The 15915-nt window shown below is 38.1% G+C and overlaps 1 protein-coding gene and 1 non-coding gene across 4 annotated transcripts in view; both read left to right on the top strand.

Moving 5' to 3' along the window:
- CKAP5 (cytoskeleton associated protein 5) overlaps nucleotides 1-15915 on the top strand; it is a 139101-nt gene that overhangs the window by 105704 nt on the left and 17482 nt on the right. For all 3 annotated transcript variants that reach the window (XM_057507626.1, XM_057507625.1, XM_057507627.1), the window contains exons 27-35: nucleotides 230-318; nucleotides 8239-8364; nucleotides 9549-9698; nucleotides 9985-10188; nucleotides 10383-10518; nucleotides 10963-11156; nucleotides 12083-12255; nucleotides 13444-13617; nucleotides 13837-13957. In XM_057507626.1, coding sequence (XP_057363609.1) covers nucleotides 230-318; nucleotides 8239-8364; nucleotides 9549-9698; nucleotides 9985-10188; nucleotides 10383-10518; nucleotides 10963-11156; nucleotides 12083-12255; nucleotides 13444-13617; nucleotides 13837-13957 — 1367 coding nt within the window. The remainder of the gene's footprint in view (nucleotides 1-229; nucleotides 319-8238; nucleotides 8365-9548; nucleotides 9699-9984; nucleotides 10189-10382; nucleotides 10519-10962; nucleotides 11157-12082; nucleotides 12256-13443; nucleotides 13618-13836; nucleotides 13958-15915) is intronic.
- LOC118915783 (small nucleolar RNA SNORD67) lies at nucleotides 10644-10754 on the top strand. Its single transcript, XR_005026190.2, has one exon. It is a non-coding gene; the product is annotated as a small nucleolar RNA SNORD67 (small nucleolar RNA).

The following is a 15915-nucleotide window of genomic DNA, read 5'->3' as shown; positions in this document are numbered from 1 at the left end:
ATGCAATTTAAATGTCAGTAAAGTGGATGTAGATTTATTGAAGTAATTTCTTGAAGTTATGCCTAAAAAGGAATTTAAGAAGAGAAAGATCAGAAAAAAAATCTAACTCAAAACATTCTATAAATTGATACATTTAAAACTACAAGCTTTCTCATCATTATGTATTTAACCTGCCCAGAATAAAGTGATATTAGAGTTTATCTTAATAGTACATGCTTTTTTCTCAAAGCACCTGTTGAAGATTCTGTTTCCAGCACCGTAGAACCTAAGGCTGATCCAAAAAAGGCCAAAGCTTTAGGAGTTTCCTCTAAAGCCAAGGTATGAAACTCAGTATACTTAGTTGTACAGTTGCTTTTAAGTGTTTTATACATTGAGTCATTCTCTCAGGAAAGATCATATTATATGTGAAAGAATATTACTACTCTTGATATTATCAAATGATGAAGTATTTAGTTATATAGGTTTCAGTGGCTCATTTTTAATAAGGCCCCCAAACAGGTATCTTGTTCTTAAGAGGTGCTATCATGCAGATCTTTGGGGAACATTTGCAGTAGTGAAGAGAGAAGGAAATCACAGGTAGCTATGGCAAAAGAATTATTTAGACTGATTTTGAATTAAAAATTCAAAGGTAATCAACTTTCTTCAAATGTGGCACTGTTATTTCTACATACTAGAAGGTGTTCTGATTACCCTTAAGGAAATAGCTTCTGTCCCTACACCAGTGGGACTTATTTTGATGCATCACCAATCCTTTTAGTTTCCATGCAGAGATGGACAATTTAAAGAAGTTTTCAAATGCTCAACTTTAAATATCCCTTGGGTGCTTTTTTGTTTGATTAAATTTTTTAATCACAGCAAATTGTCATTAGTCTCTATATCAAGATTCAGAGCTTGTCACTGTGTGCAGAGTAGAGATTAAAATTTACCAAAGAAAAATTGCAGAACTGTGCAATCAGTAGTAATCTAATAGTAAATAGAGAAAACTATTTCATTAACTTCTATAACTGATGGAAAATATCAGACTAGGAACTATTTTATTACCCAGTACATTTATTATTACATGCTCATTATAGAATGGGCACTCTGGCCATTTATCTAAATGTTATGGTAACTCAGCAAGGTAATTTAAATGGGTAATTATTTTCTAAACTACAGATAGTAGTTATTTTCCTGTTCTTTTGAAGCTGTTCTTTTCCTGTCCTGTTCTCTGTCCTCATTCCAAATTTAACAAGTGCTTATTTTAGTATTTTGATCACAAGTGCTTTGAAGTATTTTTGACTCTGTTCTTAATGCCATACTTTTTTTCCCCAGTCTTTTGCAGTTTACAAGAAAGTTTCACATAAATGATCTCATTATTTGTTTTGACCAAATGATCTCAGTGTTTGAACTATAAAGAAATTCTGGCTTATTAGAAATAGTGGGTTCTTGCTATGTTTATAGTAATATTCCAGTAATCAAATTCAAATACTACCTTAAATCTATATATTGAGTGTTCACTCTTTTCTTACTGATACAGATTCTAAATCTTAAGTGTTAAAATGTTTCTAGCTCTAAAACAGGTTCAAAGAGGCTCTTAGTAATGGTGATAATATGATAGATACATTTTATATGGAGAAAAACGAAAGCTTTCTCAACTAAGAGAAATGGATGAATGCCTTTCAAAATGTCATTAAATATGGAAACATCTAAATGGTGTTAAGATTTCGAGAAAGAAAGCTAATCAACAAAAGTAGTCTGATCCAGACCAGCGATACATAATAGAGCCTTTCAAACTATATTATGTGCCAGTTCAAGGACTAACCAACAGTTACTTAAGGAAGCTATTAGACTAGGAGGAGCCAAGATGGCGGCGTGAGTAAGGCAGCGAAAATCTCCTCCCAAAACCATATATATTTCTGAAAATACAACAAATACAACTATTACTAAAAGAGAGACCAGAAGATACAGGACAACAGTCAGGCTACATCTACATCTGCAAGAACTCAGCACCTCACAAAGAGGGTAAGATACAAGCCGCAACGCTGGGAGACCTGAGTTCTCCCCCCCGCCCCAGCCCACCAGCGGGAGGAAAGGAGTCGGAGCGGGGAGGGAGTGGAAGCGCAGGACTGCTAATTACCCAGCCCTAGTAATCCACACTGGGAGCTCAGACACACAGTGCATGGTGTGCTGGATATTAGGGAAATGGAACAGTAAAACCTGCAAGCGGGTCCCCGCAGCCGGCATCCTTGTGACAAAAGAAAAGCGAGTGCTTTTTAAAAGTTTTAAAGGGACAGGGGCTTCATGGCTGGATGGAACTGTCCTGGCACACTCAACCCAGTAGCTGGGAATTGTAGGGAACTTCAGGCTCCCTAACCCCCTGGGCAGCAGAACAGCTCTGAAGACCCTCAAGGTGATCAACAGCCTGCCATTCATTCCCCTGCCCGCACGGCCTGGCAGACAAGCCTGGGAGTGGCCATGCCCACAGCAGCCACCCAGAGCCTCCTCAGCAGCTGCCTGGGTCAGACTCAGAGGCCCTGCCGGCACACAGCAGCCCAGCACAGACAGAAGAAGCCGGGACAGGGCGTGAAGGGTCACTGTTCTCGCAGGAGAGCACACCCGGCATGCCTGCCGCTCGCCGTGGGTCTCTGGCTTACCCTGACAGCTGCCTCACCTGCAGCAGCTCAGGAAATAAAACCAGAAGCTGCTCCCCTTGTGCGGGACGTTGTTCTCGACAAACTAGACACACACAACTGCCTACGACTACCTCTATCATGATGAAAAGGCAGAGGAATTTGATCCAGTCCAGAATTACCCAGACAACCCCCGAGAGGGAGCCTGCGGAGATAGATTTTACCAATCTTCCTGAAAAAGAATTCAAAATAAAGGTAATAACCATGCTGATGGACCTGCAGAGAAATATGCAAGAGCTAAAGGATCAAGTGAGGAGGGAGAATACAGAAATAAAACAATCTCTGGAAAGACTTAAGAACAGACTGGATGAGGTGCAAGAGGCTGTTAATGGAATAGAAATCAGAGAACAGGAACACAGAGAGGCTGAGGCAGAGGGAGATAAAAGGATCTCCAGGAATGAAAGAATATTAAGAGAACGGTGTGACCAATCCAAACAGAACAATATTCGCATTATAGGGGTACCAGAAGGAGAAGAGAGAGAAAAAGCGATAGAAAGTGTCTTTAAAGAAATAACTGCTGAAAACTTCCCCAAACTGGGGGAGGAAATAATCTCTCAGATGATAGAAGCCCACAGATCTCCCAACACAAGGGACCCAAGGAGGACAACACCAAGACACATAATAATCAAAATGGCAAAGATCAAAGACAAGAACAGAGTATAAAAGGCAGCCAGAGAGAGAAAAAAGGTCACCTACAAAGGAAAACCCATCAGGCTATCATCAGACTTCTCAACAGAAACCTTACAGGCCAGAAGAGAATGTCGTAATATATTTAATGCAATGAAACAGAAGGGCCTTGAAACAAGAATACTGTATCCAACACGATTATCATTTAAATATGAAGTAGGGATTAAACAGTTCCCAGACAAGCAAAAGTTGAGGGAATTTGCCTCCCACAAACCACCTCTACAGGCTATTTTAGAGGGACTGCTCTAGACGGGAGCACTCCTAAAGCTAAATAGATGTCACCAGAGAAAATAAAATCACAGCAAAGAAAGCAGACCAATCAAATACTAACTAAAGGCAAAAAATAAGATCAACTACTCACAAAAGCAGTCGAAGGAAACATTAAAGAGTACAGAATAAAACACCCAACATATGAAGAATGGAGGAGAAATAAGAAAGGAGAGAAATAAAGAATCATCAGACTGTGTTTATAATAGCTGAATAAGCGAGTTAAGTTAGATAGTAAAGAAGCTAACCTTGAATCTCTGGTAACCACGAATCTAAAGCCTGGAATGGCAATAAGTACATACCTTTCAATAATCAGCCTAAATGTAAATGGACTGAATGCACCAATCAAAAGACACAGAGTAATAGAATGGATAAAAAAGCAAGACCCATCTATATGCTGCTTAAAAGAGACTCACCTCAAAACCAAAGACATACACAGACTAAAAGTCAAGGGATGGAGAAAGATATTTCATGCAAACAATAGGGAGAAAAAAGCAGGTGTTGGAGTACTAGTATCAGACAGAATAGACTTCAAAACAAAGAAAGTAACAAGAGATAAAGAAGGACATAGCATAATGATAAAGGGGTCAGTCCAACAAGAGGATATAACCATTATAAATATATAGGCACCCAATACAGGAGCACCAACATATGTGAAACAAATACTAACAGAATTAAAGGAGGAAATAGAATGCAATGCATTCATTTTAGGAGACTTCAACACACCACTCATTCCAAAGGACAGATCCACCAGACAGAAAATAAGTAAGGACACAGGGGCACTGAATAACACACTAGAACAGATGGACCTAATAGACATCTACAGAACTCTACAACCAAAAGCAGCACGATACACATTCTTCTCAAGTGCACATGGAACATTTTCCAGAATAGACCACATACTAAGCCACAAAAAGAGCCTCAGTAAATTCAAAAAGACTGAAATTCTACCAACCAACTTCTCAGACCACAAAAGTATAAAACTAGAAATAAATTGTACCAAGAAAACAAAAAGGCTCACAAACACATGGAGGCTTAACAACATGCTCCTAAATAATCAATGGATCAATGACCAAAATAAAATAGAGATCAAGCAGTATATGGAGACAAATGACAACAAGAGCACAAAGCCCCAACTTCTGTGGGATGCAGAGAAGGCAGTTCTAAGAGGAAAGTATATAGCAATCCAGATATATTTAAAGAAGGAAGAACAAACCCAAATGAATAGTCTAACGTCACAATTATTGAAATTGGAAAAAGAAGACCAAATGAGGCCCAAAGTCAACAGAAGGAGGGACATAATAAAGTTCAGAGAAGAAATCAATAAAATTGAGAAGAATAAAACAATAGAAAAAATCAATGAAACCAAGAGCTGGTTTTTCGAGAAAATAAACAAAATAGATAAGTCCCTAGCCAGACTTATTAAGAGAAAAAGAGAATGTATACACATCAACAGAATCAGAAACGAGAAAGGAAAAATCACGATGTACCCCACAAAAATACAAAGAATCATTAGACAATTCTATGAAAATCTATATGCTAACAAGCTAGAAAACCTAGAAGTGGACAACTTCCTAGAAAAATACAACCTTCCAAGACCGACCAAGGAAGAAACAGAAAATCTAAACAGACCAATTACCAGCAACGAAATTTAATCAGTCATCAAAAAACTACCCAAGAGCAAACCCCCGGGCCAGATAGATTTACCTCGGAATTTTATGAGACATACAGAGAAGACATAATACCCATTCTCCTTAAAGTTTTCCGAAAAATGGAAGAGGAGGGAATACTTCCAAACTCATTCTGTGAAGCCAGCATCACTCTAATACCAAAACCAGGTAAAGACACCACAAAAAAAGAAAATTACAGACCAATATCCCTGATGAACATAGATGCAAAAATACTCAACAAAATATTAGCAGACCAAATTCAAAAATACATCAAGAGGATCATACACCATGACCAAGTCGGTACTTCTCAGGGATGCAAGGATGGTACAACATTTGAAAATCCATCAACATCATCCACCACATCAACAAAAAGGACAAAAATCACATGATCATCTCTGTAGATGCTGAAAAAGCATTCGACAAAATTCAACATCCATTCATGATAAAATCTCTCAACAAAATGGGTAGAGAGGACAAGTACCTCAATATAATAAAGGCCATATATGACAAACACACAGCCAACATCATACTGAACAATGAGAAGCTGAAAGCTTTTCCTCTAGGATTGGGAGCAAGATAGGGATGCCTACTCAACCCACTGTTATTCAGCATAGTACTGGAAGTCCTAGCCACGGCAATCAAACAAAACAAAAGAAATACAAGGCATCCAGATTCATAAAGAAGTAAACTGTTACTATTTGCAGATGACATGATGTAGTACATTGAAAACCCTAAAGACTCCACTCCAAAACTACTAAAACTGATAGCTGAATTCAGCAAAGTTGCAGGATACAAAATTAATACACAGAAGTCTGTTGCTTTCCTATACACTAATGGTGAACTAGCAGAAAGAGAAATCAGAAAAACAATTCCATTCACTATAGCATCAAAAAGAATAAAATACCTAGGAATAAACCTAACCAAGGAAATGAAAGATCTATACCCTGAAAACTGCAAGACACTCTTAAGAGAAATTAAAGAGGACACTAACAAATGGAAAGTCATCCTATGCTCCTGGCTAGGAAGAATTAATATCATCAAAATGGCCATCCTGCCTAAAGCAATCTACAAATTCAGTGCAATCCCTATCAAAATACCAACAGCATTCTTCAATGAACTGGAATAAATAGTTCTAAAATTCATATGTAACCACCAAAGACCCTGAATAGCCAATGCAGTCCTGCGAAGGAAAAATAAAGTTGGGGGGATCTTGCTCCTTAACTTCAAGCTCTACTACAAAGCCACAGTAATCAAGACAATTTGGTACTGGTACAATAACAGAACCACAGACCAGTGGAACAGGATAGAGTCCAGATATTAACCCAATCATATGTGGTCAATTAATGTATGATAAAGGAGCCATGGACATACAATGGGGAAGTGACAGCCTCTTCAACAGCTGGTGTTGGCAATACTGGACAGCTAAATGTAAGAGAATGAAACTGGATCACTGTCTAACCCCATACACAAAAGTAAATTCGAAATGGATCAAAGACCTGAATGTAAGTCATGAAACCATAACACTCTTATAAAAAAACATAGGCAAAAATCTCATGGACATAAACATGAGTGACTTCTTTATGAACATATCTCCCCGGGCAAGGGAAACAAAAGCAAAAATGAACAAGTGGGACTATATCAAGCTGAAAAGCTTCTGTACAGCAAAGGACACCATCAATAAAACAAAAAGGTATCCTACAGTATGGGAGAATATATTCATAAATGACAGATCCGATAAAGGGTTGACATCCAAAATATATAACGAGCTCACACACCTCAACAAACAAAAAGCAAATAATCCAATTTAAAAATGGGCAATGGAGCTGAATAGACAGTTCTCTAAAGAAGAAATTAGATGGCCAACAGACACATGAAAAGATGCTCCACATCGCTTGTCATCAGAGAAATGCAAATTAAAACCACAATGAGATACCACCTTACACCAGTAAGGATCACCATCATCCAAAAGACAAACAACCACAAATGTTGGCGAGGTTGTGGAGAAAGGGGAACCCTCCTACACTGCTGGTGGGAATGTAAACTAGTTCAACCATTGTGGAAAGCAGTATGGAGGTTCCTCAAAATGCTCAAAATAGAAATACCATTTGACCCAGGAATTCCACTTCTAGGAATTTACCCTAAGAATGCAGCACTCCAGTTTGAAAAAGACAGATGCACCCCTATGTTTATCGCAGCACTATTTACAATAGCCAATAAATGAAAGCAACCTAAGTGTCCATCATTAGATGAATGGATAAAGAAGATGTGGTACATATACACAATGGAATATTATTCAGCCATAAGAAGAAAACAGATCCTACCATTTGGAACAACATGGATGGAGCTAGAGGGTATTATGCTCATTGAAATAAGCCAAGCAGAGAAAGACAAGTACCAAATGATTTCACTCATATGTGGAGTATAAAAACAAAGAAAAAACTGAAGGAACAAAACAGCATCAGAATCACAGAACCCAAGAATGAACTAACATTTACCAAAGGGAAAGGGACTGGGGAGGATGGGTGGGAAGGGAGGGATAAGGGGGTTGGTAAAGAAAGAGTGCATTCTGATTAGCATGTATAATGTGGGGTGGGCCACGGGGAGGGCTGTGCAACACAGAGAAGACAAGTATTTATTCTATAGCATCTTACTACGCTGATGGACAGTGACTGTAATGGGGTTTGTTGGGTGACTTGGTGATGAGGGGAGTCTAGTAAACAATGTTCCTCATGTAATTGTAGATTAATGGTACCAAAATAAAAAAAAAAGGAAACTATTACAAACATTTCTAGAAAGCCTGTGCAACTATGGCTCGTGTTTTTTTCATGTGGAGCTTATTGGAGAGAGAGGTCTCTGGTTTATACAGGGCTTTTACTGGGCAGCAATATCATATTCCAGAAAAGCAGTAGCCTAGCTAACCAATATTCCCTGAACCTTGGTTGTAGAGTGCACAAGGAAAGAAAGTGCTGAGCAAAACCAGCTTAAAGGAGGATGAAGACAAATCTGGCCCTATTTTTATTGTTGTTGCAAATGGAAAGGAGCAAAGAATGAAAGATGAAAAAGGATTAAAGGTAAGGAATAAAAAAGGATCCTCAATTTTTTTTGCTTGTTTGTTTTTGTTATGTTTAGTAATCAAGAATAATTCTGCTGCCTGAAATTCATATCAGTGTGAAATATCTAATAACTGACCAATTTTTTTGCTTATAAATTATGTCTTGTCCTCTCTCTAAGACTACTTTATGGGAGCATTGGTTGCTATAAAAGAAACTGTAGAATGGAGCTATTGCCTGTTTTTCCTCTGAATAGAAAAAATAGGAGTTTTTTGGTTTTTAATTTTTAGAATCAAGTGGAAAGTATTCGTTCATAAGGTATCTGATACCTTAAAAAGACAGATTTGGTGACTGTATATGGCTGGTTCAATCATTTCTCTTTTGATGTTGTTTTGGTTTTATTAGACAGTAAAAAAATGATTTTTTGTAAATATATACATTTTTTTCAACAAATTTCAAACAGTACATGAAGTATTGTATGAAAAGCAGGTTTCCCATTCTAGTCTCCCTCCACAGGGCGGGTATTACCACCAGCTTTCCTGTGTATTACTTCAGAAATACAAAAGTATTCTATATCTATTAATCGTATATATAGTGTAAATATATAGCACTTCTTTTACACAAATGGGTACATGTCATACTCTGTTACCTCTTTTCAGTAATGTTTGAAATATTTTAAAGATCATCCATATCTGAATGTATTCATTATATTTATTGATATATCATATGTAGTACCCTTCTTTATCCCCAGCTTATTATGTTGAACATTTAGTTTCCTTCTTTCTGGTCTTGCACTATTATAAACCACACTGCTATAAGCATCTTTGAATGTAGGTCTTTATGCACATATGTGAGTATATCTATATTAAACTCCTAGAATGGTATGTCCATTTTAAATTTTGATAGATACTTAAAATTGTCTCTCTATTCAAGTTGTACTGTCAGTGTCTACTGTGTTACACAATATTCGAGCTTTGATTTTGTCAGTAAGAATCGCTGCAAATTCTATTCCTAGAGGATTTTCAAAGTTAAGACTCCAAAAGTATGACAGCTTGAGACTACTTTTTGTTTCATCTTTGATTACAAATTAATCTTGTTGAATTTAAAAATATCTTATTAATTCCTGCAGCTACTTTCAATAGAATTGTCTACCTCATTTGAGTAGAACACCTTATAGTACCTTTTCACTGGTTTTTTTTTTTCAGGTGCTGAAATGGAATTTTACTACTCCACGGGATGAATACATTGAGCAGCTGAAGACCCAAATGTCTAGCTGTGTGGCTAAGTGGTTACAAGATGAGATGTTTCATTCAGACTTTCAGCATCATAACAAAGCCCTTGCTGTTATGGTTGATGTAAGTTTGCAATAGATAAATACGCATGTATCTCAGATGTGAAAATACTGGGCCCTGTGAAATAAGCAGAAGTTTCCATGACTTGAGAAAGTTTCTGTCTTTAGAGCTGTCCTGTTATTTAATGGAATAAGTGACTGTATCTATAATTTTAGGTCTTAAAAGGAAGCTTAAAAATCTGTCATTTTCTTACTGAACTCTATAATCAATTTTAAGAGGTACTTGCCTATTAGAACTTAAATTTTTATACAGTCTTATTTGTGGGGCTCTTGTCTTGTTTTGTTTTAAGCACTTGGAGAGTGAAAAAGAGGGTGTCATTGGTTGCCTGGATCTTGTTTTAAAGTGGCTTACTTTGCGGTTTTTTGACACCAATACAAGCGTCCTAATGAAAGCCCTAGAATATTTAAAATTGCTCTTCACCCTGCTAAGTGAGGAGGAGTATCATCTTACTGAGAATGAAGCATCTTCTTTCATCCCCTATCTCATCCTCAAGGTAATGTGATGTTCTCACTCTGGGAGACTGCTCAAGTCCCCAGTTACCCTCAGTTCCTGTACTTTTATTCCTTCTCCCTTTTTCATTTATTATGTGATACCTTCCATCACTCATTCCTATGCCCTTATCCTTTCAAGATATAGGGAATCTTTGCTAATCAGGAATGTCTCAATCATTATTTTCCTGTTAACTAGGTTGGAGAACCAAAGGATGTCGTTCGTAAAGATGTTCGTACCATCCTAAACCGGATGTGCCTTGTCTACCCAGCCAGCAAGATGTTCCCCTTCATCATGGAAGGAACCAAATCCAAAAACTCTAAGCAAAGAGCAGGTGAGCAACAATTTAAATTGAGGCATGAGTCTGTGTAACAGTGGTCTCTGAAAGAAATAGTTGGTAGATGAACATGGAAATTTCTTCAGTGGCTGTATGGTTGATTTCAGTCTTCTGATTTGGACTGTGAGAGTGATGAGTTGCACACTGGTGGAGCCACAGTATCAGGTGATACAGGCACCACTCAGTACCACCCTGGTGACAAAATCAAGTGCACAGGGGCCATCTGACTCACAGGCATCCCTTTTTTCCAGGAGCACTTGCTATAACACCATTGTTTCATTGTGTGTTTTATAAGAAGTCAGTAAACAAGGAAAAGGTCTAGGTAGAACCAAAACAAGACTTTAGTACTTCATATATACAAAGGAAAATTAATCTAGTAAAGATAGGTCTGTGAGCCAAATGTGTATTGAGTCTCATTAATCGAGACTTTCTCCCCATCAGAGTGCCTGGAAGAACTGGGGTGTCTGGTCGAGTCCTATGGCATGAATGTTTGCCAACCAACCCCAGGAAAAGCCTTAAAGGAGATAGCAATTCACATAGGAGACCGTGACAACGCTGTGCGCAATGCTGCCCTTAACACCATCGTCACAGTATACAACGTATATGGGGATCAGGTGTTCAAACTGATTGGAACTGTGAGTGACTTTTCTCCAAACATTTTTAGCATGTAGTAAATTACAGGATCTCTTAGGTGTTATGTTTCATGCCATCTCAGCTGTAGTTTTTTTTTGCCACTTTTTATTAAACTCAACCTATCAGTGTGTCCTGGAATCTAGATAAGCACTTGAGAGTGTCTATGATTGTTGTAGGAAATTTAGGCTGTGTTTTATTGGAAATAAGATTTTTCTTTTCTGAGCATTCTACTCATAGCAATTTGCTTTAGAAATGAGAGCTGTTTTTTGAATCAAGAAATCTGAACAAATCTGGGATTTTAATTCTGCCTGGCAAGCTGCCCTGTAATTTTTTAGTGAACTCATCTGTGTATAATGTGGATTCAGGTACTTATTAGATCAAAAGAAATGTGAATACATTCTTGAACCAGACTCTACAGGTACATTAGGTTCTGCTTCTGATTCCTTAATTCCTTTGATCCCATCATCAGTTCCTCCCTTCAGGTACCTCTTAGTATCACATATATTTACACTGTGCCTCTATATTTTTATTTGTGCTAATCTAATTAAGCCTTACTACAGACCAGTAAAGGAGATAAAGCAGATGACCAAAAGTGAAGCTTTTTGCCCAGGGTCACACAGCTAATTTGTGGTGACACAACAGAAATGAGGAAGTTTCATTTAATTTTTTACCTTTTCCTTTGTAGTTATTAATAGCTTTTCCTTCTTTCCATACATTCTCTTTATAATAGCAAGGCAGGTTTTAACAATAGGTGGCTTAAAATGAAGATAATGTTTTAAAAATAAACTTACCCTAACATGTATCAGCTTCTGTTTGCTTCACTGTGAAAACAGATATCATTTCTTGAATCTTCCAATTCGGTTTTTAATTCTTCTCATATTCTAGTAGAGAGGTATGCTAATAAATTAAATTTGGCTTCTTTTTCCAGCTTTCTGAAAAGGATATGAGCATGCTTGAGGAGAGGATTAAACGGTCAGCAAAGAGGCCTTGTGCTGCGCCAGTAAAACAGGTGGAAGAGAAACCTCAGCGCACCCAGAGCATAAGCTCCAATGCTAACATGCCACGCAAGGGGCCGGTTGAGGACATGTCTTCTAAACTCAAGTATGTAGATGGCGATAGTTGTCAGAAATCATCTCTGTGGACTTTGCCTTGTGTGCTTAGAGCTTACCTTGTAACATAATCTTGAATTTTCATAGCCATTTTCATGTATGACAAAGTGGGTAAATGTCTTGCAACCAAATGTTTAATCCTTCAGTCTTCATTGTCTTTGTCTTTGTCTCAGAACCACTTCTAAATAGTCTTGTGCCTTCTTTCACTGCTTTTCCATGGACAGAATTATGTATCGCACTTACAGGATGTAAGTACTGCCTGCTAATTTCTCATTAGCGAGGCCCTTATATCTTTCTAACTTCTGACTTGGATTCATCCCTTCTGGAGGGCGATTAGTTTAGAATTTATAACCAGGGAAGAGGGTGTCCATAAGTATCCCATGAACCAAACCTTCCCTGAAAGTCCACCGGCTAGCAGAAGTAGCAGCTCAGTGTCACATGGCTAAAATATTGGTCCACCTTTTTCCTTGTGTCATATTTGGTCATGCGCACGTTCTTATTCTTTTGATAAGGCTAAGTAACATGCATGCAACCCAGAATTGGCTTAGGGAACTCAAAATAGCTTTTTAAGCAAGACAGCTCTATTTTGGGTTGTGTATCATGAGTGTAGTTTTAATCAATTTGAATTTGGAAACTTTGAATACCTACTGCTGGATATAATGCTGGCCCTGACCTGTCAAGAGTGAATATTCCTAAAAAGAGATGACTGATTATCCCTCAAAGTATAAGATATACTGAACACTACATGGAATGATGCTCTTATGATGAGAAAAACTTAAACACTGGTTAATTTGGCAGAAAAGAATTAGCCAGTCTAGATTTTTCTTGTATTTGCACAAAATTGTTAAGCTTTGAGTCAATATAAGTATACTTTATTATTTCCTGCCCCATCTGGAATAGCAGTACAGGATTTGTTGACTTTAGTGAATTAGAGAGAGTACTTAATAACTTGGCAGGTACTCAGACAAGTTAAAATTATGTGCTCTCTTAGGATGTTCATGAACCAGTGTTGTTACCCATTGAGGGCACTTGCTTAGACTCAAGGACTTTAATTATTCAGGGGGGCTGAAACCAGAAGTTGAACATGTGTCTTGAAGCTTTGAGGCAATTGGCAGTGCTACCCCTGCCCTTAGGTTAAGAATTCTCTTTTAGCTCAGGAGCCTCTTTTTGCTTCCCTTAGCCAAGCCCGAAGTATGAGCGGGCATCCTGAGGCAGCCCAGATGGTTCGCCGGGAGTTCCAGCTGGATCTAGATGAGATTGAGAATGACAATGGTACAGTCCGATGTGAAATGCCAGAACTTGTTCAGCATAAACTGGATGACATTTTTGAACCAGTCCTTATTCCTGAACCCAAGTAAGTTAATTTCTTTCATTTAAGTATGAGCAGTTCATGATCATTAAAGTACATATGTGAAAAGATCTCTCTGTGCAATTAAAACTTTTCAGAACTGATTACTGTCTGGCTGATAGCAGTTCTTTACTAAAAGCTGGATTCTAATAAGGAATTGCATAATTCCAGCTCATTGGGATGTCTTTTAATAGATTGAATTTTTCCCATTGCTCTGCTTTCTAGGATCCGGACTGTTTCTCCACACTTTGATGACATGCACAGTAATACAGCATCCACAATCAATTTCATTATCTCCCAAGTAGCCAGTGGTGACATCAACACAAGCATCCAAGCTCTAACACAGGTAATGGGGGTATAACCATGAAAGTAATTCCTTTGGTGGGTATGGAAGCTCTAAGAGTGATCATATACTGGTCACAGTGTTAAAGGAGGCAGGCAGCATTCAGTACTGCCCTGATGAAACAAAGTACACAGGAACCACCCAGGATCATCACTTGCCTCACAAGGCAGAGCTCTTATAGAGCTTTCTTTTTTATAATTGCATTCATTCACCAGAGGCTGGAGATCCAGCAGTAGGGATTTATTTAGATTTGAGTAGACAGAGACAAGTAAATAGGAAAAAAATCAGACAGTAGTTACTATTGTGTAAATATAACCCAAATGGGGTGATAAGAGAGAGGAACTGAGTAGTTACTTAGATTGGTGATCAGGGGATCAAGCAGAGGGCATAGCTAGTACAAAAGCTTTAAGGGGGAGTGGATGCTTGGTGATTAAAAGGAAACAGTATAAGGCTCATGTGCCTGGAGCACTGTGGGTAAGGAGAATGGTACAGAATGAGATTTGAGAGGTAGAAGGAGACCAGGTCATGCAGAGCTTTAAAAGCCTCAGGGTAATTGTTTGTATTTTAAGTGTGGTGGGAGAACATTAGAGAATTTTAAGCAAAGAAGCTACATGTTTTTTAAAAACAGTTCTCTTCTTCCTCTGCTTCCCTTCACCAGTAGTTTAGCCCTAAAGCCAGTAGATGCATAGAACAAGGTAGGCATCCACCTCGTATCAAGCGAGTGGCAATGGGGAGCCGTAGCAGCCCAATGTGAAAGTCTCAAAGCCCAAGCGTGGTGAGGAGGATGTCATATAGGAAGGGTACCTCAGAGTCGGGAGGCAGACCCTAAGCAGGGTAAAGAGGATGTCCATGCAGGCAGCCAGTCTGGTATGCTCATAGGACCCCAGGCAGGGTGAGGAAGATATCCATGTGTGCTGGACAGGGACAGGGCAGCATGCAGGTGGCTCAGAATAGGGAGCCAAAGCTGAAGCAGAAGCAGGCATATGCACAGAGGACTGATAGCAAAGATGGGAGACTGGTTACATACAAAGGGATTGGTCAAAGAAATATAATAAGGAAAATAGCCAAGTTCCTCACTGTCTATGAAAGGCAATATAGATATGGAAGGAAAGCAAAACAGAATGAACTCTAGTGTTGGACCAGCATTAGATGCATCAGTATGAACTCATGGTTTTCTATATTTAGATATAGAAATAAATATCAATTGTAAACACGTGTGTGTATATATGTACTATAAATCTATGTTATAGAAAATAAACATATATTCCCTTAGCTCTTTTTATTGAGAGGACCTCAGAATAGCAATACCCAACAGCAATGAGCACCCCCAAATCTTGTCTTCTAAGTAACATTTTCCACTAAAAGAAATGAGGGCTGCTTGGAGAAGTGGCTGATTCCAAGGCTGAATCAGGGAAAGGACAAGATGATTCTGGAATATCTTCAGATAGCAAGGCTGTTAAAGCATGACAGGGACATGTCAGAAGGACCCACAGGCCAACTAGAGCAGACTTCCTATGTTTGAAAGAGGGATAGCTTGAACATCAAAATAAATAATGACAGTAATGAGTTATAATCCAGTAAACTTTAAAAAATACAGTGAATTTACTGAATTCAGTAAAATATAATGAAACAGGAAACTGAGTCTGTGCACATGTAAATTAGAAATTTGAAGAGAAATAGGTTATTTACAGTTTCATAGTACTTCCCAACAAAATAGAAAGGACAGATAGACAAAAAGGAACCAAAATTACATAATAATGAGGATAATTTGACAGTACAGCCCCTAGCACACACCACATTATCAAGTGATCAAAATGAACATTAATAATACAAGATTAAATCATGTGCCCCAAATAGGATCATCACTTTGCTGATATTTCTGGTGTCATCTAATCATAAACATCAAATTTAAATTAAGAGATATTATATAAAGTGTCATAGTCAAGAAAGTCAAGGAGAGA

Source organism: Manis pentadactyla, chromosome 9 (genome assembly GCF_030020395.1).
Source record: "Manis pentadactyla isolate mManPen7 chromosome 9, mManPen7.hap1, whole genome shotgun sequence".
Lineage (NCBI taxonomy): Eukaryota > Metazoa > Chordata > Mammalia > Pholidota > Manidae > Manis > Manis pentadactyla.
This window is presented reverse-complemented; position numbering and strand designations above follow the sequence as displayed.